Source organism: Erinaceus europaeus, chromosome 19 (assembly GCF_950295315.1).
Source record: "Erinaceus europaeus chromosome 19, mEriEur2.1, whole genome shotgun sequence".
NCBI lineage: Eukaryota > Metazoa > Chordata > Mammalia > Eulipotyphla > Erinaceidae > Erinaceus > Erinaceus europaeus.
In genome coordinates this window covers 40,568,467-40,594,670 of record NC_080180.1, presented here as the reverse complement: position 1 = coordinate 40,594,670, position 26,204 = coordinate 40,568,467, and the positions used below count along the sequence as shown (strand labels likewise).

General features: G+C 39.3%; 1 protein-coding gene across 2 annotated transcripts in view; it reads right to left on the bottom strand.

Annotated features, from left to right (window-relative positions):
• Positions 1–20,085, bottom strand: part of NAF1 (nuclear assembly factor 1 ribonucleoprotein) — a 36,481-nt gene extending 16,396 nt beyond the window's left edge. For both annotated transcript variants that reach the window (XM_007530376.3, XM_060178877.1), the window contains exons 1-4: positions 19,622–20,085; positions 16,118–16,280; positions 4,766–4,859; positions 2,516–2,598 (exon numbers count right to left, since the gene is read on the bottom strand). In XM_007530376.3, coding sequence (XP_007530438.2) covers positions 2,516–2,598; positions 4,766–4,859; positions 16,118–16,280; positions 19,622–19,911 — 630 coding nt within the window. In that variant the 5' untranslated portion in view covers positions 19,912–20,085. The remainder of the gene's footprint in view (positions 1–2,515; positions 2,599–4,765; positions 4,860–16,117; positions 16,281–19,621) is intronic.
• Between the last annotated feature and the right edge of the window lie 6,119 nt (positions 20,086–26,204).

Below are 26,204 nucleotides of genomic sequence, written 5' to 3'. Positions count from 1 at the left end.
GACATGGAGAGAGGAAGGGAAGACAGAGGGGGAGAGAAAGACAACTGCAGACCTGCTTCACCACCAATGAAGCGACTTCCCTGCAGATGGGGAGTCAGGGGCTTGAACTGGGATCCTTAATGCTAGTCCTTGCGCTTTGCATCACCTGTGCTTAACCTGCTGCGCTACCACCTGACTCCATATTTTCAGATTTTAAAAAGCAACAAAATTTAAGAAAGTAGCAAAAAAAAAAAAAAAAATGCCTTGAAAGGTGTTAGAGAAGATGCACTACAGTATAATTTATAAAGCTCACAACAATACTGCCTTTTCTTTAAAGAAAAAAAAAGCTTTAAAACCAATTTGCAATTTAAAAAAAAAATTTTTATTTATTTGTTATTGGACAGAGACAGAGATATTGAGAGAGAAGGGGAAGATAGAGAGGAAGAGCGACAGAGAGATACCTGCAGACCTGCTTCACCGCCTGTGAAGTGACTCCCCTGCATGTGGGGAGCCGGGGGCTTGACCCGGGATCCTAACGGGTCCTTGCGCTTTGCGCCACATGTGCCAATTTGCAATTTTTAAACTTCCTTGATTTTTTAAAAAAATATTTATTTTCCCTTTTGTTGCCCTTGTTTTTTATTGTTGTTGTAGTTCTTGTTGTTGTTATTGATGTCATCATTGTTGGATAGGACAGAGAGAAATGGAGAGAGAAGGGGAAGACAGAGAGGCGGAGAGAAAGACAGACACCTGCTGACCTGCTTCACTTCCTGTGAAGAGACTCCCTTAGAGGTGGGGAGCTAGGGGCTCGAACCAGGATCCTTATCCCGGTCCTTGTGCTTGGCACTACATGTGCTTAACCCGCCTGACTCCCTAAAACTTCCTTGATTAAACATCCCTTCCTGTGATCCCACTAGTAACAAGATAAAATCAGCATTGTTTGCAGTGTTTACTTCCTCTAAGTAACAAGAAACACCAAGGAAACCATAGCCCCCAGGATAATGCTGGTGTGCCTTGAATGTGAATGGGGCAGAGTTTGAAAACTGCCACTCTGAGAACAGCATTCAAAAAATGCCACTCTTGAAAAGTCTGTGTCTGCAACTCACCCAACTGTTTGCTTAAGTACAAGATGGGAAAAGGAAATGAACTTCTGCAGTCATCCAGAATTGTCTCTTACAATCCTTTTACACTTCCCTTTAATAAAAACGGAGAGTACACTAATTCACTGCCTACCTCAAATAATGATTATTATTATGACGTATTACTGAGGGAGGGGACAACATCATAGGAATGTAATATGGAAACTTCCTCAAAACCATCACATATTACTACTGTTCCCAATCAAGATAATAGTACAAAAGTGATCTTTTTGGTTATTTTTCTTAATTGTCACCAGGTTTATTGCTGGGGCTCAGTGCTCGCATAAACCCCAGCCCCTTTTTAGTTTCCCTTCTGTAAAAAATTATTTGATAGGACAAAGAGAAATTGAGAGAGAAGGAGACAGAGAGGAAGAAAAGACACCTGAAGCACGATTTACCACTCGGGAAGCCTTTCCCCTGGAGGGAGCAGGGGACTTCAACTGGGGTCATTGTGCATAGTAACGTGTTTGTTTAACTGGGCGCACCATTCTTCAGCCCCCACAAAAATGATCTTTAAAGAAAGACTAGTAAAAACTATTATCAAATGTTATTTGACAAGAAAACAACATGCCACTGTTTTTGTTTCTTAAAATGTAAAACAAGTAACACTTAAACAAAGCCTTCTCTAATAAATAAGTCCAATCTAAAGGCACAGCAAATATTCAACACTTTTATATTATAGAGATACTAGACAGTCCAACTACTGTTTTTTTTAATTACTCAACAGTAAATAGTTAAGTATTAACTATTAAGTATTAAAAATAGAATTACATACATCACTTATCAAGAGGAACTAATCACGAAAGGGTAAAAAAATAACAAGTATAAATCTGAGGGTAGTTACTCTACTTAAACATCAACAAGGAAGAGGGATGAATTTGCTTTAGTAGGAGTAATTGTGAAATTCAAAAATTCAGTGAATTTTAAAAGATACAAATGTATTTCTGCTATACAGTATAGAACCTGACAGGAATTTAGGGGGAAATTCTAGATTAGTATATTTAATAACTGAATTTACAAAGAGTAATAAGTAGTATTAAATTTCAGACAGAAGTCTTTTAAAAAAATTAAGAATGGGGACTGAGTGGTGGCATACCTGGCTGAGTGCACATGTTACAATGCGCAAGGACCTGGGTTTGAGCCCTGGGAAGCTTTGCGAGTGGTGAAGCCGTGCTGTAGGTGTCTTTCTGTCTCTCTCCCTCTCTATTACCCCTTTCCCTCTTGATTTTTGGCTGTCTCTATCCAATAAACAAAGATAATAAAATTTTTTAAAAAAAATAAGAATGTAATAGAACTTCATTGTTGCTCTATTAAAATTAATACACTCTTAGGACAGGGAAATTGAGAAAAATAATCAACAAGGAAGAATTATTTCATAAGATTCAAAATTTTTTACAAACCTTTCCTGCTGCTTGTCGATCACTTTTAAAAATCACTGTCTCCTCATTAACTGGACGGACATTAGTAACTGATTCAATTATTACTGAAAAATGAGAAGAAAAAAAGTTATTTCAAGATTTAATAAGACCATGTAGAATTTAAATGGGGACCTAGGTTTTAATTCCAACATAATTTAAATTAAAATTTATGGTGGGATATGCCTCATTAACTATTCTTGGATAAGCAAAGACTATTTACTAAGGAAATGGAGGAATACCTTAGTATTTAAAAACTTACAGTATAAAATCTCACTGAAGTATCACTTTAAAAAGTTACAGTCCTGGGGTCGAGCACACACGGTGCAAAGAGCAAGGACTGGCTTAAGGATCCCGGTTCAAGCCCTGAGCTCCCCACTTGCAGGGGAGTCCCTTCACAAGCAATGAAGCAGGTCTGCAGGTGTCTTTCTTTCCCCCTCTGTCTTCCCCTCATCTCTCCATTTCTCTCTGTCCTATCCAACAACAGCAGCAGCAGTGACAACAATAATAATGACAACAAGGGTAATAAGAAGGGCAACAAATGGGAAAAAAATGGCCTCCAGGAGCAGTGGATTCGTAGAACAATAACCCTGGAGGAAAAAAATAAAGAAAAAAAAGTTACAGTTCTATCCTATTAGAAATTAGTCTTAAAAACAAAACAAAACTTTTAATGACAGATATAAAGAGAAAGATAGAGGGACCAGAGCACTGCTCAAATCTGGCCTATGGTGATGTTAGGGGTTGAACCTGGGGCCTCAGAGTCTCAAAGCCTCAAGCATGAAAGGATTTTATTATGTTTTCAGTCCTTTGTTTTACCAGAGCACAGCTCAGCTCTGGCTTTTGGTGGTGCTGGGAACTGCACCTGGGAGCTTCCATGCCGAGGCCTGAAAATATTTTTGCATAACCAATTTGCTGTCGCCCCATCCTAGAAGAAATTAGCCTTATTTCTCACTCTAGAAATTCTTTCCTACAAAGTACTTATTACTCATTGATAGCTGAAAAAGTTAAATTAAGACCTTTGAAGAGGTGAGGAATGATGGAACTCACAGTATTTTTTATCACTCTCCTTAAGAAGCACAACCCATTCTGCTTTTAAAAATTTCTCAACCGAGCCAACAGGTGTAATCTGGGATCATCTCCCTATCTCAAAATCTTAGTTGAGACATTTTTTTTAAATCTGGAATGCATTCATTTTTTATCATCAATTTTTTATTTTTTTATTTAAGAAAGGATTAATTAACAAAACCATAGGGTAGGAGGGGTACAATTCCACACAATTCCCACCACCCAATCCCCATAACCCACCCCCTCCCATGATAGCTTTCCCATTCTCTATCCCTCTGGGAGCATGGACCCAGGGTCATTGAGGGTTGCAGAAGGTAGAAGGTCTGGCTTCTGTAATTGCTTCCCCGCTGAACATGGGCGTTGACTGGTCGGTCCATACTCCCAGTCTGCCTCTCTCTTTACCTAGTAGGGTGGGTCTCTGGGGAGACATTTTTAAAAGTAGAGATGAAGACATTTTTAAAAGTAGAGATGAAGAAATTTCAAATATATGTAATGAAGACATGTCAAAGAGAAGCTAATTATTTGCTGAGGATGAAGGGAGAGAATAGTCATAATCAACGCTGTGACAACTTAGAAAATAAAAGGGGAATTGAAATGGATTTTCCCTTAGAGTCCTGAGAAAGAAACTTAAGTTGTGATGGAAACATTGATTTTAGCCCAGAGAAACCAGTATCAAATTTCTATAGAACAACAAAATAATGAATTTGTGTTGTTTAAAACCACTAACTTTGCAGTAATCTAATAGTGCAAAATAAATCAAAGACAATTCTGGAAAAAAAAGTAAGTAAAAACAAGTTTTAAATTTTATAGAAACAGCATATATACATATTGCTTATAAAAGTAAAAACTAAATTTAACTGCTCAAACTTAAGGCCCAGATTATAGTGTGCTGCGTTGAGCACATGCGTTACAATGAACAAGGACCTGGGCTCAAGTCCTAGGTCCCCACCTGCGTAAGTTGTGAAGCAATACTGTGGCTTCCCCCCCCCGACCAACACCCCTCTCAATTTTTTCTCCATCCTATCAAATATAAGAAAAATCAAATGAACTTAGTGGCTTTAAAATGAAAAGCTATTACATATTTCACAAAATTCACTCATCATAATTTCTTAGATCATTTATTAATGCATACCTGGATAGGAATAAGGTTGATAAAAATTATTTACATACCTAATTGTTCAATAATACTTGAAACCATCCCGAGAGGTTTTAATTCAATATCTTCTGGCAAAATAATAGTGAGCTCTTCAACAGAAGGTAGTTCCTATTAAAAAAAAAAAAGAAAGAAAGAAAAAAAAAGACTGATCTTCTAACCCCAACACACAGAAATTAAAAATAGGACTGAGAAGTAATTCATCAGACATGGTACCTGCTCTATCATGCACCTAGTCCAAGTCTGTGCCCAACACCAGTTAGGAGATACTACAGCAATGCAGGAAACTTTGGTGCTGTGTCAATGTCTCCCCTTTCTATCTCTTTATCTCAATGAAAAAAAGGCAGGAGCATGTCGGGGGGGGATCACATTTATGAGGTCCTGATTCAACAAAAAAAAAGGGGGGGAGGAACATACCGGGAGCATAGTTTCCAATTTCATAATATTAGCTACTCATAGCATCTCTCTGATGCCATCCCTGTTAGGGGACAGACAGCATTTCCATCTTTCAAAGCAATGCAAAAGTTGTGACATCTTTAATCTAGCAAGACGAAGAACACAGACGAAAGTACCATTCTAGATTTCTAGTCACACCTGAAACAAGACATTCAACCTATTAGTAAGGAGCCCAATATAATGAAAAGGAACAACTGATAACTCCCAGAGTCTTTCAACTTGAAGACAGAGAATTCCAGAAGTCATATTTTCCTCATAGCAGCAATCTCTCTCTAGGCTAGCTATAGTTGGCTGGCTAATCGTGAATGTAATTATATAGCTAAACAAAGAAACAGCAATCTTTTCTGAGTCTCAGTGAAAAGAGAGAGAGAGAGAGAGAGAATTTGGCCTATTTAGGAAAAAATACAGAAACACTGTCAACGGAACATTGGCTTTAGTCCAAGAAGTTATGAAGTTGTCTGACAGCTTCCCTGTCTAGGTTAAAAATTAAATTTCTTTATTTCTATAAGGGTTTCTGTTTTTGAACCCTGCTGTTAACTGTACCTCAGTTGCTATAGAAACTATATTTTCAAGTAAAGATGAGGAAAAATCTAGGAATAAAACCTACCTTAAATTAAGTAAACTTTTAATTTTTGACCTTTGCCAAATGATTATAATTAACTCTTAGAAGTACAGAAGGCTTAATAGGGCAAAGATCCTATTAGTGGCATGTCAGGAGTTCAGGAAAAGATAACTTTTAGAGAAATGGGAAAGGATGGAGTAACTAAATAATGTGTTTCTTACAGATGAATATATTATGGGTAATCCTTTTCCTCTACAGGGACTGAGAAAAGGGAATTTGACCAGACTTAAATTATAATTTGTTTTCACAGTCAACAGTTTTCATAATCATGGAATATTTATTCAAGATGGAATTGAGAGGCAAGGAGATAAAAAAAAAAAAGGGGGGGGGGAAGAAGGATATACCAGCTGCACTGCTTTGGAGATTGTAAAGCCTCTACCCCACCGGTGGGAACCAGGGGCTTAAACCTGAGTATCTGTTCACTGTAATATGTGCACTCAACCAAGTGTGCTACCACCCAAGCCCCTAGTAATCATTTACATTTTTCACTTTAGAGACTATGTCACATTTAGAAAGTTCTTCTACAGAAAAAATAAAAGGCTTCCTAAGTGTTCTGGGATTAAGAACAACGGTTTTATCTGGCTCCTAAATAAAGCTAAGTTATACTGAGAAGAAGGTGTAAGCAAAAACCACCATACATAAATTTCAAGTCTTTAATGTCCAATCTTCTTCCCAAGGAGACCAAATAGCATAGATTCAAGGAGAGACAATGGGGCCAGAGAGCTTATTTCCACCAAGCTGATGTTATACTTAAGATTTTGTGTCTGTCCTAAATATTACTCACTGCCATGTGTTGAATAATTCATGTTTTCCCTAGATTTGAAAAACAAATTTCAATATACTAGTATACTCATGCACTTTAGTGTTCCACTAAAAGCTATATGACTTCTATTGATTTATGTCAGTATCAACAGCAATTGGCACTAACAACTAGGCCTTCAAATGCTTTACTCTTGTAAATAGGGCCTAGTTCCCCTGTCTACTCCAACAATATTTCAATCCTTAGAACTTTTCTAGCTATTCCCACATGCTTATTTTATTAGTAAAGCTTTAGAACTGTCTTGCCATGCTCAACCTGACGCTGTTGACTGGCTACGGAAGAAGGGCAAACGCTAGAAGAAGAAGAAGTATTATATTAATTAAAGTCACATTTAATTAGTTATCTTTGTATAGGCCCTACATAATCCTTAGGCTTATCCAAATCAATTTTATGTTTTATTTGCTATTATAAATTCTTAATTTCTCAGTCTTTTGTATTTTGGTGTTTTGTTTTTTTGTGTTGTTATTTGTTTTTGTTTTGTGCATATAAGTAACAATGTTGATTTAAACATTTTTTTCTCCAGAAATAAAAAGCCTCAAAGGTGGGGATGGGCAGTAGCACGCTTGGTAGGTGGCACATCCATATTACAATGTGCAAAGAGCAGGGTTTAGGTCCTCGATCCCCACCCAAGTGCTGATGTCTTGTTCTCTCTCTCTCCCACACCCCAATGATTTCTGTCTGTCTAATAAATAAATATTTTAGCAGCCTCAAAAGTACATGAGTAAATGTCTATTTTAAAGGATTACTCCATTATATTACTGTTTTTGTAAGTTTCTGATGTGACTGTCTTTCTGCTCCATCATGGTTGCCATGACATTGATCACTCTGTTTATGAGAGATGAAAAGAGAAGAGTGGTTGTTAGATATAAACAGACACCCTACCGTATTTGAAAAAGGTACGTGTGTGTGCATGTACAGAATGAGGGTCAAGTGAACAAGTGAAAGCAAGAGAGAAAGAAAAGACATTATCACTGCTCAGTTCTGTTACTGGATGGTGATGGGGACTCAGGCATGCAAGTTTGAGCTGTGATGGGCTGGCTGATCTACTTCCCTGGCTGTTGACTATAATTATGAATGGATTCATTTCAAATGACTGGTTACTTCCAGAGTATCAAGTTTGTAAGCAGTTAAGCTGACAGGTGTGTGAGATTTTTTTTATTATTAAGCAAGTATTTACCTGTTCCTGTTTTATTTTTTTTTAATTAGAAATGTTTTTTAGTGATCTACTGTGGTCATTATAACATGATTTCTCAATAATCTGAACAGGCCTGCCTACAATCACTGATGAAGTTCTGATGTTCTGCCTCTAAAGATGTATGAAACACCCAGTATAAGGAAGATTAGAGAAAACAGACAGGCAAGGAATCATGTGTGATCAGCCTATAAATTCCTTTAATTCCAGTTGGCACCCTGCTCCTGATATGTGTACTGATTAAAATCTTGCCAGTAATTGGGGATGATATGTAATATCATACAGATCCAACCTAAAAGACACAGACACTGCTATCATTAGTCACCTCCATCCATCTAATTTCAGTTCAGTGATCCTAATACCTTATAACAGAAATGCAGTTTCCTGAGCATTCCTAAGAAAGGCCAATGAATTATCTCTTAATAGTAGCAAACCTGTAAAAGTGATATGCATGAGAACTCTATAAAACTTAAGTTTTATAATACTATACATAAAACACAGAGAAGTGAAACCATCCTTAAGGAATTCTAGTTCCAGAGTCTGCTACTGAACTTGACTTATGACTTAAAAAAATCAAAGTCAAGCTACTTATTTCTGGAGACTGAGGCAAAGGAGGAAAACGCGCACACACACACACACACACACACACACACACACACACACACACCCCTTTTAAAAGAATATGCTAAGAGAAGGACAAAGGTAGGTGGAGAGAAAAAAGGAGGCATCCCAAACTTTATCAACAAAAGTACAGGAAGAACTTTTATAGGTTCAAAAGGAAAATTTCTTAGGCTGTCCTATTAGACTGGACAATGTCAGATCTCTTCTTGATGTTTGGACGTCAGGGATCCTTCTCTAATTACTAAACTTGAAGTCCTACACTGAACCACCACTAAGCCTAATCATTTTTATCACATTATGCTGTTTCTCTTTCTTCTAAACGCATTACTATCTAATATCCAATGGGTTTATCTGCCTAGAGTCCATTTCCCCAAGTGGATAATAAATCTAACAATAACTAAGACCTGTCTTCTTCACTGCCATAGCAACTACAACAGCTATCACACAGTAGGTGTTTCAAATTTGTTTATTAAATAAATTGAGCATCTCAGAAGAGGCCACTCCCTCTCCCTCTCCCCCTCCAGAACAAACACCAGATAATGAAAATGTAATGGCTGGAATTCAAAAAGCGTTCTCAAGGAATGAAACAGGTCTCAATCCAACCTTCTTAAAAATACAAGGGGGGGGGGGAGTCGGGCGTAGCTCAGCGGGTTAAGCGCAGGTGGTGCAAAGCACAAAGATCGGCATAAGGATCCCAGTTCGAGCCCCCAGCTCCCCACCTGCAGGGGAGTCACTTCACAGGTTGTCAAGCAGGTCCGCAGGTGTCTATCTTTCTCTCCCCCTCTGTCTTCCCCTCCTCTCTCCATTTCTCTCTGTCCTATCCAACAACGATGACAGCAAAAACAACAACAACGATAAACAACAAGGGCAACAAAAGGGAAAATAAATAAATAAATAAATGTAAAAAAATTTAAAAAGAAAAAAAAAATACAAGGGGGGTAAAAAAAAAGAGGGAGGTTCTGAAGAAGCTCCAGTCAAAGACTGATGCATAGATATCTCAGGTTTGTAGCAGCAAATATCATTACAGTTATTAGATTAAATCTCTGCTCTGTGATAACACAGCAGATGCCCTGGCTAAGATAATGAGCAAAACTCCTCCTCAGCCTCATAATGCCCTAAATGAAATAAAAACCAATCAGTATGTTTAAGAGTGCAGATGCAGAAATGACATACGTGCATGACAGAAAAAGAAAAATACTCTCCATTGTGTGTGGGGTGGGGTGGGGTGGGGTGGGAGGTGAGGACGGCACATCTAAGGAGCATGACTAGTTATCGAGTAGTAAAGACAGACAAAGTAAAAAAATATATTAAATCTGAAGTGATGAGGGAAAACTGGACTAGGAAGAATTTCATCATATAATACATGAAAACAAGTGTACTGAAAATAAAAAAAGTGTTTTCTTTTAATTGACAGTTAGGAAGACTAAAATGTGTGTCTAGATTCCCCTATAATTGTCATGAAAAGATGGGTTACTGGATGGGAAAGATTCCTTTAATCCAAGGGGTAGATAGCATAATGGTTATGCAAAGAGACTCTCATGCCTGAGGCTCCAAAGTCCCAGGTTCAACACCCTGTAAGCCAGAACTGAGAAATGTTGTAGTAAGGAAAAAAAAATTCCTTTAATCCTGTTTATTCAAAGTTGGACACTACTTTAGATTACTTAAGGTTAACTGATAAAAAACTGTAAGTAGGGACTAAGTCATAGAATTCTGGTGGTGGGTATGTTGTAGAACTATAGTCCTGTATGTAGTCAATCACTAACAAAAATTTCAGTCCTCGTTAGTATAGTGGTGAGTATCCCCGCCTGTCACTAACAAAAATTTGGAAAAACTGTAAATGTTTATTAAGATAAAATTTAAAACATAGTGTTCAGGTACACTGGTCACATTTCCAATAATAATTACAGTATAGAGACAGCTAGGAACTAAAACATTTCCATCACTGCAAAAAAGTCAACTGGATAGCATAGCTTTACCTCCATTCCAACAGCACTCTATCACAAAGTATCACAAAGCGTACTCAGCTATTAACAGAACCAGTCTGCTTTCAGACATCAGTAAGTCTAATTTAAGACCTCACCCAGTTAAGTGCATCTATCCCCAGGCAGAAAGACTCAGGTTTGAGCCCCTGTTCCACACCTACAGGGTGGGTGCTTTCCAAGCTGTGCAACAGGTCTGCAGGTGACTAACTTTCTCTCCCCTGCTATCTTCCTTCTCTTCTCAATTTCTCTTTCTTTCAAATAAAAAAGAGAAAAAAATAAATAAATAAGGAAAAAATGGCCACTGGGAGCGGTGGATTCATAGTGCCAGAACTGAGCCCAGTGATAACCATGGTAACAAGTGTCATGTTATTATAACTCTTAATGTTAATTACTATGAACTCTTAATGCTGATCTGATTATTGTACTAGGGAAAGAACATTTCTGACGAACCACTATTCCATTGCTATTGTCCAAGATTTAAACAAAATAGAATCTATTTCATATGTACAGTACCTGTATCTAGAGATAAATATCTATGCTATCACCAAATAAATTATTATTTACTTACTCAAAATCAAGTGTCACTTTTTCCCCTAGACGTCTCTCACTTTCACTCTGCTTTGTAAATAATAATTAAAAAAAAAGTCAGCCCATAGAATGAATGTATGAGGCCCTAGCTCCACACACACAAAAAAAACCACCTCAACAGTGAGCAGTGGTGCAGCTGCAGCTGATTGAAGACCCATGTCACCATAACAAAGGTTTTTGAGCCCGTGCTCCCTCCCTGCTGGGGGGGCGGAGGGAGGGGAGATGCTTGACCACTTGTCTGCAGGTGTCTATCTTTCTCTGTCCATCTCTTTCTCCACCCTCTCCTCTCAACTTCTCTGTCCTATCAAATAAAAGAAAAAGAAAGAGAAAGGAGGGAGGGAGGGAAATATGGCCACTGGGCATTTCACGTATTTTATTAAATCTATACTAATTTTATATAGAGTAGTAAGAGAAAATGCAGTGCCAGATAGTAGGGGGGGAAAATCATTAACTATTAGTGCCATTGGCTATGAAAATAAAAATAAAATGGACAAATGTTCCCTAAGAATTCATCATGCAACCAACACTGGGAAAGCAATTGTTATGCAACAGATTTTGCCCTTTGGCTGGGAAAGTTTTTATTTTCTTCACCAACCACCTTTCCACATATAACCCATTCATCTTTCATAGAAATTCAAAGTCCTGATGCTTTCCTTGGCCACCACAAGCAATATAACTACTCCCCTTCCACTGGGTTCTTTTTTTTTTTTTAAATATCTGGTATCGAATTATAGACTTTCTCCCTCCTCCCACCCTTCCCTTCTCCTTGTCTGTCTCTATCCAAGAAAAAAAAATGTCTTCAGAGCACTGAAACCCCAGTGATAAAACCAACCAACCAACAAACAAACAAAAAATAGGATATGGTAAACCTTTCATAGTAGATAACAATAAACACTTGATTTTAAAATTCATTGCTGATTAAAAACTTTGAAATATCACAATCTCATAATGTCTTTGTGACTACAATTTGAATTACCTCTGACTTAAGTAAATGGAGAATTCCAGGTATAAATCATTAAGAATTTTTTTTCAAAAAACAAAACAAACAAAAAGCCACCCTAATTTTCCTATTCATTGAAACAAATCAGCCATATGTCATTTAGTGCAGTCCTGAAGCTGTAATTCATAGTGCTTCACATTTATTGTAAGTTATATATATACATATCTCAACTTTGAAGAGCTTACATTTAAAGGGATACTTTTCTAATTCCTTATGTTGCAAATTGTGACATGATAAAAAGAGTCTTCAATGCCTCTTATTACCTACCTAATCATTCTTCTTTCTCTTCCCTCCACTGCTTTTTAAAAAATCCAAGTTTTGGGGCCAGACGGTGATGCAACTGGTTTAGTATACACAGTATGAAGTGCAAAGGCCTGCCCAAGTTTGAGCCCCTACTCCCCACCTGCAAAAGGGACACTTCACAAGTGAAGCAGGTCTGCAGGTGTCTATGTTTCTCCCTCCCTCTCTATCTTCCCCTCCCCTCTCAAGTTCTCTCTGTCCTATCCAATAAAATGGAAGAAATGGCTGCCAGGAGCAGTGTATTTGTAGGGCTGGCACCGAGTCTCAGTGATAACCAGGGAGGCAAAAACAAAACAAAAACACCAAGTTTTAACTAAACCCTGTCAACCCAAGAACAATTTCAGAGTTGCTTTACTGTACCCACCATATGCATACTTTGAATGAATGACCCAAGGGCACAGCTCACAAGGTAGGGTGCCTGCACTACAATGTACAGGATCCAGGTTCCTACCCCAGTACAAGAAAGGTGCTATGACAACAGGAAATTTCAGCACTGTGGTATCTCCTCCACCCCATGAAAACAACGGGAGAGAATAGTGAGATCGTGTATGCAGGAGGCCATGGTTACACCACACACACACACACACACACACACACACACACACACACACACACCCTTTGTAACAGTTAACATATGATCTAATATTCCAACAATGGGAAAAGATTTATAAGGCTACACATATGAAGAAAAAAACATTACTGCTTGATAGCCTAAATGGGGTAAAATTTAAGCTCAGCATACCTTAAGGACAATACAAAATTGCCTAACACATGGTGTACTTTATAAAGGGGTGGGGGAGGAAAACGGGTTCATTCAAGCCTATCTATGTTTAAGAGAGCTTCAAAAATCCAAAACAAACCATGAAATGTGCACCAACTGATTGGCTCATTTTAATTTATATGTACCTTTCAGCAAAGAACATTTCTTTTCTTCAAAATTTCATTAGGGAATTACTAACTCCATGAATAGCCTCTATTGCGTAAGTCTAAATGCTAAACCAGAAGACTGGGCCCAACCAAACTTAGTTATGAGGAAAGATGGGCACTTCCCAGGGAGAATGACTATCTTCAGAAAAATAAATAAGTAAATAAATCTAAGTAGCAAAATTCTCCCCAAAGAGAGTAAAGAATTAGAGGGAAAAAAAAATCAGTCAGTATATGCATATGGAAGATAAAAATGGGCAATTCTGATAGCACTAAGACCTAGGGACACAAAAATCTATGGACAAGCTAGAATTAAAAGGATGAATCAGTGGTCCGGGAGGTGGTGTAGTGGATAAAGCACTGGACTCTCAAGGATGAGGTTCTGAGTTCAATCCATGGCAGCACATGTACCAGAGTGATGTCTGGTTCTTTCACTCTCTCCCTGTCTCTCTCTCCCCTCCTATCTTTCTCCTTAATAAATAAATAGAATATTAAAAAAAAAAAAAATGAATCCAGGGACCCGTACAGGATTCAGGTTCGAGCCTCCAGATCCCCACCTGCAGAGGAGTCACTGCACAGGCAGTGAAGCTGGTCTGCAGGTGTCTCTCTAGCTCCCTCTCTGCCTTCCCCTCCCCTCTAATTTCTGTCCTAGCCAATAAAAATAGGAAAAATGGCTGCCAGGAGCAGTGGGTTCATAGTGCAGGCACTGAGCCCCAGTGATAAGCCTAGAGGCAAAAAGAAAAAAAAAAATGAATCTAAAGATAAACAGTCAAGGGAGTCCCGTGGTAGCACAGCGAGTTAAATGCACGGGGTACGAAGCGCAAGGACCTGCATAAGGATCCCAGTTTGAGCCCCTGGCTCCCCACCTGCAGGGGAGTAGCTTCACATGCTCTCCCTCATGAAACTAAATAAATAAATCCCAACAACAAATGATGAAAATGTCCAAGAGGTATTTTTCAAAAGTAAGTAAACAAACCAGGAAGAAGATCCTCAATAGATGTTTTTGTTCCCAATGGCTTGCCTATTTCATAAAATTTATAGCAAGTCCCCCTTATCTTGATAATCTCTGTTGAAAACAACCACTTTAGTCCAATAGAAGTCATACTAAATAATCTCTCCAAAGCATTTCCCTTTCTCTTTCTATATAGGACAACTATTATTGCTATCTGAACAGCATCTCCTAAAACAGATATGCCTTTTTCCCTTGTGAGAACACAAACTCTTGTGTGGGGTTTATACCACCCACCTAACTGCCACCCTCCTCAAAATAAAAGACACATTCTCACTTCCATTGTTAACTGGCTCTCTTACACTTCTGCCCTCACACTTGCCCAGTGCTCTCTCCCCGGCCCCCAACACTTATTTCCCTACACACACACTCCCCAAATAGAAATGACTGTGATTCACACCCAAGCAATCCAAATACCCATCTCCCTAGTTCAAAGACATTCAGAACTGTGCATCAGGCTCCATGCTAATTAGCATAAATCCTCTCCATGATTTTTACATAGGATTATCAATGGCCAAATTTTAAGCTTGGTGAAAAAAACAACTACTAAGTCAAAAGAGTATAAGGAAAATCCACTTATGACTGTTGAATTGTAGACCTAAAATAGGCTTCCCAGCTTCTTCCCACAAAAAAGACCCCTAATTTCATCTGCTCAGGAACCTTTGGGTTCCTGTTTATTAAATAATGTATCCTGCTTTGTAGCTTACCATCTTTCAGCCACCAAGTTGCAGATGCTACTATGGGGATATCCTGACTTCCCTGGGCATCATTCATCAATGTGTCCCAAAAATCTCACTTTTCCAGAACCGGACCCCACTAGGGAAAGACAGAGAGACAGGCTGGGGATATAGATTGACCTGTCAATGCCCAGGTCCAGTGAAGAAGTAATTACAGAAGCCAGACATTGCACCTTCTGTGCCCCATAAAAAATTCTGATCTATACTCCCAGAGGGATAAAGAACAGGGAAGTTTCCAATGGAGGGGATGGGGCACATGTGTCTATGGGGTAGGTGAAGTAAATGGTGGCAATATAACCCATATTCTTTAAGTCCGAGTTTCCTATTAGATCATGATGACTCAACCAGAACCCCCACTAGCTTACAATATAAGCAGAAATAACAATACCAGAGTCAACTTTACAAACTAAACCTACCAAGTATTAATAAGCATTCTCCAACTGTAATAGTAGAGCACTCCAAAAATATCAAGTAAATAGGAATCCCAAACAGTTCAATCCATTATAATTTCACTATATCTCTAAATACAGTCAGTTAAAAGTGAACAATTACAAAGAATACTGAGCAAAAACTTTCTGGCTTATAGGAAGAAAAAAAAGACTGCAATTCTACACAAGAAGTTATCTTCAAGGAAATATTATTTTAAGAATTATAACAGCAAGCTAAAATTCATGTCCCAGCAATAACAATAATTAACTATCATAGTTAGAAGCGACCTTAGAAATTATCCAGATCAATGCTCTCTTTCATAGAAAAGTCAAAGGAATACAGAACATTTGCCCAATAAGAACATGAGAATGGGGAGCAGGTGGTGGTGCGCCTGATTACATTATAGTGCACAGGGACAGAGGTTCAAGTTCCTGGTCCCACCTGCCGGGGGAAATCTTCAAACAGTGAAGCAGTGCCACAGGTGTGTCTCTATCTCCCACTCCTCTCTCAATTTCTCTCGGTCTCTATCCAAAACAAATAATAGACTATATATAATAAAGGATCGTCTAAAAATAAACAAACATGAGAATAGCTTTCAAATTCAGGGAGAATACATAGGCCAAATGAAAATATGAGTACCATACTAAAAATCAGGAGAATGTAAATTGGCAATGAACAGAAATACTTACATTAAGAAGTAACTCATCTTTGGTTTTCAGGGGAAAATTCTTATTTTCCTTCTCAACTTGCAAATCCTCTTCTCCATCTGACGGCACGGAAGGAAGGGATATATGAGAGGATGAGGAAGATGAGGAAGAAGAAGAGGAGCTTGAGCTATCTGAATCTGTTTCACTGTAGAGAAAGAAGTTAGAAAATCAGTTAAGGCTTTATCTGTATTAAAACAATACTATTCAATTATTATCTACTTTACATTTTCCACTATTGCTGGTAGAATTCAAAACTTAGTATTCTGGAGGTAACTATACATCACTGATGGGTCTATTTCCTGGAAACTGACTTTAAGTGAAAAAAAATTATAAAGGAAGGCAGATCCTAAATAGCAAAAGTCCTTCATTCGACGCTCACCAGGAATGTTCATTTTTCTCATCAATATTAAAAAGAAATGACATCGTTCAAGAACACCTACTGTAATATTTAATCAATCAAGGAAAGTTTCCAAACCCCTGCTAATATTTACTCTCGGGAGGAGAGGGGATGAAAAACCCTAGTTCTCATGAAAGGCAAGGTAAACTCTTACTATGATAGCCTTATACTTTAATCTTGCAAGCTTGGTCTGGGTGACTTCAAAATACTGAATCCAGACAACCATGGGGCCACATTGCAGACTGAAGCAAACTTTATAACTGTTTCCACATCAGCCTCGTCCCACCCACTCTTGTTTTCACTCTTTAACCCAATTCAAGTTCACCCCTACAGAGCAAAGCATATTAGAATGTGAACTTACGTGTGCCATCTTTGTTTAAAATTCTACAACAGCTTAAAAAAATTTTTTTTATTTAACCAGAGAGAGAGAGAGAGAGAGACACCAAAGAACTCTTTCTACATATTGAGAGTCAGAGATGGAACCTGGGGTCTCATATATGTAAGTCCTACACTTTTGGGGAAGTTTTCCTGTTAGGAAAAATCCAACCAAACATGAGAACAGCCTTAGTAAGCACAGCAACAATCAGCATGTTAAGGATATTTACTAAAAGGATTAAGGGTAAATGTATTCAGGCTGGGGGTATGGATCCACCTGTCAATACCCACATCCAGCAGAGAAGCAATTACAGAAGCTAGACCTTCCACCTTCTGCACCCCAAAAAGATAGACCTACCCTATGATCCTGCAATTCCTCTCCTGGGGATATATCCTAAGGAACCCAACACACCCATCCAAAAACATTTGTGTAAACCTATGTTCTTAGTAGCGCAATTTGTAATAGCCAAAACCTGGAAGCAACCCAGGTGTCCAACAACAGATGAGTGGCTGAGCAAGTTGTGGTATATATATATACACAATGGAATACTACTCAGCTATATAAAAAAAATAATGACTTCACCATTTTCAGCCAATCTTGGACGAAGCTTGAAAAATTCATGTTAAGTGAACTAAGTCAGAAACAGAAGGATGAATATGGAATGATCTCACTCTCAGGCAGAAGTTGAAAAACAAGATCGAAGAGAAAATGCAAGTAGAACCTGAACTGGAATTGGCGTATTTCACCAAAGCAAAAGACTTGGGTGGGTGAAGAATACAGGTCCAAAAAGGATGACAGAGGACCTAGTGGGGGTTGCATTGTTATATGGAAAACTGAGGAATGTTATGCATGTACAACCTATTGTATCTACTGTCAAATGTAAAACATTAATTCCCCAATAAAGAAAAAAACATTTTAATAAATTTTCTTAATGATAAAGAAAAAAAAGATCTTTGGTCCATATTTCCAGAGAGAGAAAGAATAGAGAAGCTTCCAATGGAGGGGATGGGATACTGAACTCTGGTGATGGTAATTGTATGTGATTGTATCCCTCTTATCGCACAATCTTGTTACCTTGGTGATCATTATTAATTCAATCACTAATTTAAAAAAAGCTAAATTTATTAAGGAAAGCACTTTTTTAGCTCAAGAACAACCACTTGGAAGATTTTAAAGGAGTGGTGAGAGAAAAATACGTTAGCAAATCCATCCCAAGAAGGTTGGGTTCCAGTAGCCTACCACACCTAAATGGCAAAAGAGATCAGGATGGGTTAAGATCTGGGGCTTTGTGCTCCTTTAGTCCCACCCCCTACTTGCTGGTTGTTCAGTACTGCTAACTTTCCTTCCTAACTGGCCACAGGTAAGGAAGGGTCTAGTGGGCAGCTAGTATTCATCAATCTACAAGTCTCTTCTTAGGCAAATTCCAAAGCCCAGCATCCAGAGTAGTTGTCTGCCTCAGTTTATTACTGCTTGGCTCCTGCTGTGGGAGAGAACATAAGCAGGCAGTGCATTACCTTAGCCATCTTGCACGCTCTTGGATTTCTTCTATTTTTGTAGGATGCTCAACAAACAGGCAATCAAAGTAAGCAACCAACCCCCTTCCTACAGTCTAAGTGAGAGGGTTGGGAAAACGTAAACATCTCAGGTAAGTTTGAGTTGGTGGGAAATATCTTGAAGGAACCAGCAAGGTAATACTTTCTATTACCAGAAAGTAACAGGAGGGCCCTGCTCCGTGGAACCCTACAGTTAAAACGTTTTAATTCTAGAGGCCTAGGAGGTGGCTCTTCCCAAAAAGAAGTGAATTATCCCAGGACATCACCACAGAGGAGTTACCATGAAAAGACATGGGGGCTAAAGTCAAAAGAACTCATAAAACCTTTGCAAAACACACGAGACTATATGCAATATCTTTTTTTAATACGTATTCCTTTTGTTGCCCCTTTTATACTATTGTAGCTATTCTTGTTATTTATGTCGTCGTTGTTGGATAGGACAGAGAGAAATCGAGAGAGGAAGGGAAGACAGAGGGGGAGAGAAAGACACCTGCAGACCAGTTTCACCTCCCCTGCAGGTGGGGAGTCAGGGGCTCGAACCCGGATCCTTACCCCGGTCCTTGCGCAATGAGCACTTAACCTGCTGTGCTACCGCCCGACTCCCTACATACAATGTCTTTAAACTCATGATGGCATATGCTCCCTGCAAGGATTCTAAGAATTCACGGAAAAGCCATAAGTCAATTCCTAGAAATATAAAATACAATTCTTTAACCGAGATTCAACTTTCTTGATTCAGAAAGCAAGCCCACACGCTAAAAGCTGTATGGAGGGGAAAAAAAAAAAAAAGTTGATGCCATAGTCAACATTAAAGCCACCATGAGATCTGTCAAGCTGAGTAGTTTAAAAAAAAAAAAATCAATTCTTCTTAAGAGTCTGATAATATACATGAACAGCATGCTCTAAACACCGGGTCTTCTAAGATTACCAATTCTAGCAGAACAGAGGTCGGATTCTCCAACTTTCGATCCCTAAAGCAATTAGCAGAGATCGGGGAGGAGGGGCGGTCCCCGCGCCACGTGCGCCCTAGCCGGGCCCCTCCCCGCACCCCTTCAGGCTCCGCTTCACCCCCCAACCCTCGCTCGCTCCTCCGCCTTCAGTCCCCGCTCCCCTCGCAGGGCAGAGCCGCCCCCGAAGCTCCGAGCCCGCAGGTGCCCGACCTGTCCGAGTCCGAGTCCGAGGTTCCTAAGTCCGGGGTCGCCACCAGCCCTGTGGCGCCGGGGCCAGTGACGCAGTTCCCGCCGGGTGCGGGCTCCGCAACTGCCACGGGCTGAGCCTCCGCGGCCTGCCCAGCACCGGGGGTGTCCGCATCCGACGGCGACGGGGGCCTCGGTGCCGCGTCCGTTACGGAGCGGGGAGACTGCTCCGCCTGACCTTGATCAGCCCCAGCGCCGGTGACATTGAATTTCAGAGTTTCCAGCTGAGCCGCGGCGGCCTCCACCACCTCCATGGCGTCGCGGCAGAGAGCAAGGCAGGCTCACGTTCTGGGCCCGCAGACGGGCCCGCAGCTCGCTGGGGAAAATATAGAAACCACCTTTGCAAAGAATGTAACAGCCCAGGCCGGACTTCCCGCGTTTCTCCGGCAACTACACGCGGAGCTGCCTGGAGACACGCCCCCACCGTTTACTCGGAGGCACTTCCGGGAGGGCGTGTGACGTAAGTGACCTAAAGACGCTCACTGGGGGCGGGGCGGGGCGGGGCGGGAGAACGCGTGGCCCTAAATCTGCCATTTTCACCCTGTGAGTACGAATCACAGGGACTTTCCAATTGTTGAATTTGGACGTTGGGGGAAGAGATTGTCGGACAAAGGAATGCCTGCATTTACAATATTCTGTGCATCAAAAAATTTAAGTCAAAAAAGTCTTGGGACACTTTTAGTAACTTTATTAAAACTGAATGAAGTTTAATTACTGACTAGTCACACATATATGTATATATATGTATATATATACTATTTCGGTCAGGGATCGATAGTATAGTGGTTATGCAAAGACTCTAATGCCTGAGGCTCCAAAGTCCTAGGTTCAGTCCCCCGCCCCAGCATAAGCCAGAACTGAACAGTGCTCTGGTAGAAAGAAAAAAAAAACAAAAAAACACAAACTATGTATAGTTCACTAGTTTGGGTCCAGATATTCTCAAAATGAAGAAGGCAGGAGAGATGCACGGAATATTGTTTCCATTGTACCATTTTGTACATTGACATTGCTTCATAAGAAAGGGTGGAATGAGATTAAAATGTACTAGTTTATCCAGGGAAAACATTACTTTTAAAATTATAAGGAAGGCAAATGAAACATACTGGAATTGAGGCTGGGATAAGAATTATCTGGTTGGGGGAGCAGCTGAGCAGAAGACAAAGGGGATAACATAATGGTTATGCAAAAAAACTTTCTTGCCTGAGGCTACAAATTCCCAGATTTACTCCCACCTCCCATTAACAACATAAAGCTGAATTGAGCAGTGTTCTGGTCAATAATAATAACAAGAATAGTAAATGTAGTTTTGAAAGAATTATCTGACTTAAAAAAAAATGCACAGGAACTAAAAAGGTTCTTGAAATGTGAGATAGAAGATGCAAGTTCAATAGTAGAAAATTAAGTACTACTAGTGGACTGTGTTTCATAAAAGAAACAGGAATCACTAATTCAGTGACTATAAAGTTCAGTGTTCCAAACTAAGTAAACAGGTATTTATGCCTCTAGCAGTTCCTTGGTGTAACTGTGACCTTGAACAGTCAATCTAATGTAAGTAAAATCTCATTTTTCTTTGTAAAACAGAGAATAAAAATCCCTATCTCAATTCATAGGGGCATTGAGATTTTTATGCAAAAAGATGACAGTGTGGTACTTAAGTGTGCAAAAATATTTGATAAGTAGGACAATTCATGAATTTATGAATGAATTACTTCAGTGAGACCTTGATATGCAGTATGAATTTGAAAAGAGATGAGATTTGAGTCATAAGAACCCCTCTAATCAGTCAAAAGTTCCTTAGAATTTTCCAAGAATTCTGATGGGAGTCTGAAGCAGGGCAAGAGACAGGTAAAAAATTATATACCCTTAACATTAGAAGAAGATCAAAGCACTCTAGAATTTGTAACCACAGTGAAACACACAAAAGAGGGAGGAGCCGGGTTCAAAGGCCCAGTTCCCAACTGCCAGTGTCTTTTTTTCCCCCTTACTACTTCTCTCTGTCCCTAACAATAAAAAGAGAGAGAAAAGAAGAAGGAGAAGGAGAAGAAAATGAAAAGCAGAGAAATGTTGAATGTGAGAAACAATTGGAAGCAATTGGACAGTCAGCTGAAAATGACAATATTGGACCTTGGAGTCAACATAGCATGTTAAGCAACAACTTTTATATCTGAGACTAAGGTACCAGATTCAGTTCCCAACATCACTGTAAACCAGAACTGGTCAAAAGAAACGAAAATGACAGTCAGCATTTGAAAATAAGAGGCTGGTATTTGGTTGACAGTTGAAAACAAGCAGCATGTTGGGAACAATTCAAATAGCCATTCATTCATTTCACAAGTTAGCATTTATTTAACAGCACCATGTGTTATGCATGATATTACATACAGAAAGCTGAATAAGGGGGCTAGGTGGTGATATATCTGGGAGAATGTACATATTACCATATGCTGGGACCTGTGTTCAAGACCCCCAGCCTCTAAATAAAAAGAGTAAAGAGGTGAGTAAAAAATAGTACATGTCCTTGAAGAGTAAACAGTTTGATAGAAAAGATGAGACTGAAATGCTAAGTACTAGAGTAATGTAGTATAGTAGAAACAAAGAAATATACAATGGAAATACTCACGAATAAGTAATGAAAAACAGAAGGAAAACTACAATTAAATGACTTTCTCAGATTTATTAACTTACTTATTACCAGAGTACTGCTCAGCTTTGGTTGATAGTGGGTGCTGGAGATTAAACCTGGGACTTTGGAGCCTCAAACACGAAAGGCTTCTGCATAGCCACTGTGCTGTCTCCTTGGCTCAAAACATGTTTAAACAACTGTTTATTAAAGAGAGCCATGCATGTGATAATCTGAGGAAATATAAGACCTTCATAAGTGAGAATAAGCCACTTGTAGAGGACCAGGAGGTAGCTCACCAGGAATGCAAACTCTGCTATTGGAGCCTTGGTTCTTGCCCTGTGGCATCTTATGGGAGCACCTTTGATGCTGGAAGTGTGCATTGCTGCCTCTCTTCTCTCTGTCTGTGTGTGTATCTCGTGTCTTGTTTCTCTTCCTCTCCCTCTCTATTCCTATATCTCCTTCTCTCTCCTCAATGCAGCAGATGAAGCATTGAGCTATATAAGTCAGAGTTCTATCTCCGGCGTCTCATGTGTGAAGGTGATGTTCTAATTCTGCCTGTCTGTCTTATCTCTCCCTCTTCGTGTGTGTTGCTCTTTCTCTCTCTCACAAATAAATTTTATAAAATCTTTTTTAAAAAAATGGTTGCATAAGCCTTATACGGGGCACCATATTAAAAAAACTATAATATACTCATGTAATTTTCTGCTTTAACCCCCCCCTCAAATATCTGTAGTTATGCTTAGAATACTCCCTACTTTCATCTTCAGAGTTCTGTCAGATCCAGCTGTTACTTACCTCTATGACTTCTGTCTGTTGTCTGTTACTTTATTTCCCTTGCACTGCGCTTCTCACCAATCTTGGTCTCACTTCGGGGCCAAGTTTTCTTTTACATTTGGCAGTTTCCCTTTGCTGTTTTCTCTGCTCTCTATATGAACATAGTTCATCTCCTTTTATTCGTGTCTCTACTTAGGAAGAACATTACAGCTCTACAGCACCAGTCACTATCCCATTGCTCATTTAAAATAATAATAGTAATAATAATAATAATAGTAATATCTTTACTTTGTTATTTTATTTACCTGGGTTTTTTTCCCTTCATCTTTTGCTGTGTGTGTGTGTGTGTGTGTGTGTGTGTGTGTGTGTGTGTGTGTGTGTGTTGCACAGGGTGGGGGGGTTTGGGGGGAGACAGGGAGTGGGGACTGCTGGAGCCATAATCTCCAGCTTCCTGAGCATCCAAATATTATGCCTTTTAAGATCTTCTGATATTAGAGTTGGTGAAATAGGTCACTTGGGTAGTGTACTGCTTTGGCATGTGCATGATCAAAGGCTGAGCCTGGCCCCAATGGATTGAAGGGAAGATTCAATACTGTAATATCTCTCTCTGTCTCTCTCTCTCTCCTGATGTGATTTCCACACATAGAACTACCCTACATGTGTCACTCATTACGTAAGCTCTCTCTTCTCTGTTTCTCTCCCTTCCTTCCCTCCCTCCCTTACATCCTCCCTCCTTTCCTTCCTTCCTTATTTTGGTCCTTTCACTCTTTCCATTTTTTTTTTCCACAAAAGTAAGTGTTATGAATCCCAGAGCTTTGTCTCATTTACAGTTGCTTATTTTTCAGAAGAAGCAGGATAAAAATCTTAAAAAGAAAGGTTTTCTGGTGGTTCAGGAGATGGTGCAGTAGATAAAGCATTGGAAGCTCAAGCATGAGGCCCCAAGGTCAGTTCCCCAGTAGCACATGTATCAGAGGGATGTCTGCTCTTTCTCTCCTCTGAACTTCTTAATAAATAAATAAATAAATAAAATATTTTTTTAAAAAGGTGTTCTGAATGAAGAAGGAAGGAAAATGCACAATAAAGCTTTGTGCTCTAATCACTGTAATGAACTAAAAAAGAAATAATTTACAGATAAAGATATAGATGGCATTGAAGTTACTCATTCAGCTTAAATGAATGGTATCTTAGAAATGTTACTGGTTTTCCATAAAATCTGATTGTTTTCCAAACACAAAGCAGAACTGGGACGGGATTTGGTATATTACACCAAAGTAAAAGATTCTGGGGCTGGGGGAGTGTGGGGGGGTAATGTTCAGTCCTGGAATATGATGGCAGAGAAGGACTTAGGTGGGAGGTTAGAGTGTTATGAGGAAAACAAAAATGTTACGCATGTATCAACTACTGTATTTTACTGTCAACTGTAAACGATTAACTCCTCCAAATAAAGAAAAAGTACTGGTTTTTTTTTTCCAGGTAGAGGTGGTAATTTGTGGTACCTTTGCCTGGCTTTAAACTAGGTCACTATTTTGCTATTTATACTACCTCTAAGTATTTGAATGTTTTAAAATGTCTTGAATTTACTTACTTCCAGAATCTACTTCATACTTCATTATTTCTAACAGCTGCTGAAGTTAGCTTGCAGTCTTTAGCCTAAGGCTAAAAGCTAAAAAAAAGAAAAGATATCTCCTTGAAAGAATGAATCACTAACAATGATTAAATTCTTTTAAAATTAAGAGTTTGTCTTTTGAGAAACTTTGAGACATACAATTGATTTCCCCCACTCATATTAATTAACTACTGATTTATATGTCTACATTTTGCTAGGAGTGTACATAAACACCATTCCCACCACCAAAGGACTGTGACCCATCCCTCCCGCCCACTCCCACCCCCCACTGGCCCAGGAAGCTACATGTCTACCCCTCACCACTGGGTTTTTACTTTGGTGCCCTACTTACAATTTGATCAGGTCCTGCTTTTAGTTTCCCTTTCAGATCTTCTAAGTCAGCTTCTGTTGATGAGTGGGATCATCCCATACTCATCTTTATCTTTCTGACTTAGTTCACTTAACATAATTCCTTCTAGCTCTGTCCAAGATGGGTCAGAGAAGGTGGGTTCATTGTTCTTGATAGCTGCATAGTATTCCATTGTGTATATATACCACAGCTTTCTCAGCCACTCATCTGGTGTTGGGCACCTGGGTTGCTTCCAGGTTTTAGCTATTATGAATTGTGCTGCTATGAACATAGGAGTACACACCTCTTTTTGGTTGGGTGTTATGGAGTCCTTGGGGTATAACCCCAGGAGAGGAATTATTGGGTCATATGGAAGGTCAATGTCTAGCCTTCTGAGAGTTTTCCAGACTGCTCTCCACAGAGGCTGTACCAACTTACATTCCCACCAGCAATGTAAAAGGGTTCCTCTGTCCCCACATCCTCTCCAGCATTTGTTGCTGCTGTCCTTTTTGATGTATGCCATTCTTACAGGAGTGAGGTGGTATCTTAGTGTTGACTTAATTTGCATTTCTCTGACAATCAGTGACCTAGAGCAGTTTTTCATATGTTTGTTAGCCTTTTGGATCTCCTCTGTGGTGAATGTTTTGTTCATTTCCTCTGCCCATTTTTGGATGGGGTCATTTGCTTTTTTGCGGCTAAGTTTGCTGAGCTCTTTATATATTTTGGTGATTAGTTTCTTGTCTGATGTCTGGCATGTGAAGATCTTCTCCCATTCTGTGAGGGGTCTCTCTGTTTGTTTAATAGTTTCTTTGGATGTGCAGAAGCTTTTCAATTTGATGTAGTGCCATTGGTTTGTTTCTGCTTTGGTCTTCCTTGCAATTGGGTTTGATTCATCAAAGATGTCCTTGAGGTGTAGGTGGGAAAGTGTTTTACCAATGTTTTCCTCTAAGTATTTGATTGTTTCTGGTCTGACATCTAGGTCTTTGATCCATTTGGAGTTGATTTTTGTTTCTGGTGAGATAAAGTGGTTCAATTTCATTCTTCTGCATGTTTCAACCCAGTTTTCCCAGCACCATTTATTGAAGAGAGCCTCCTTTTTCCATTTAATCCTTTGGGCCCCCTTATCAAAGATTAGATGCCCATAGGTGTTGGGATTTACTTCTGGGCTTTCAATTCTGTTCCACTGGTCTGTGTG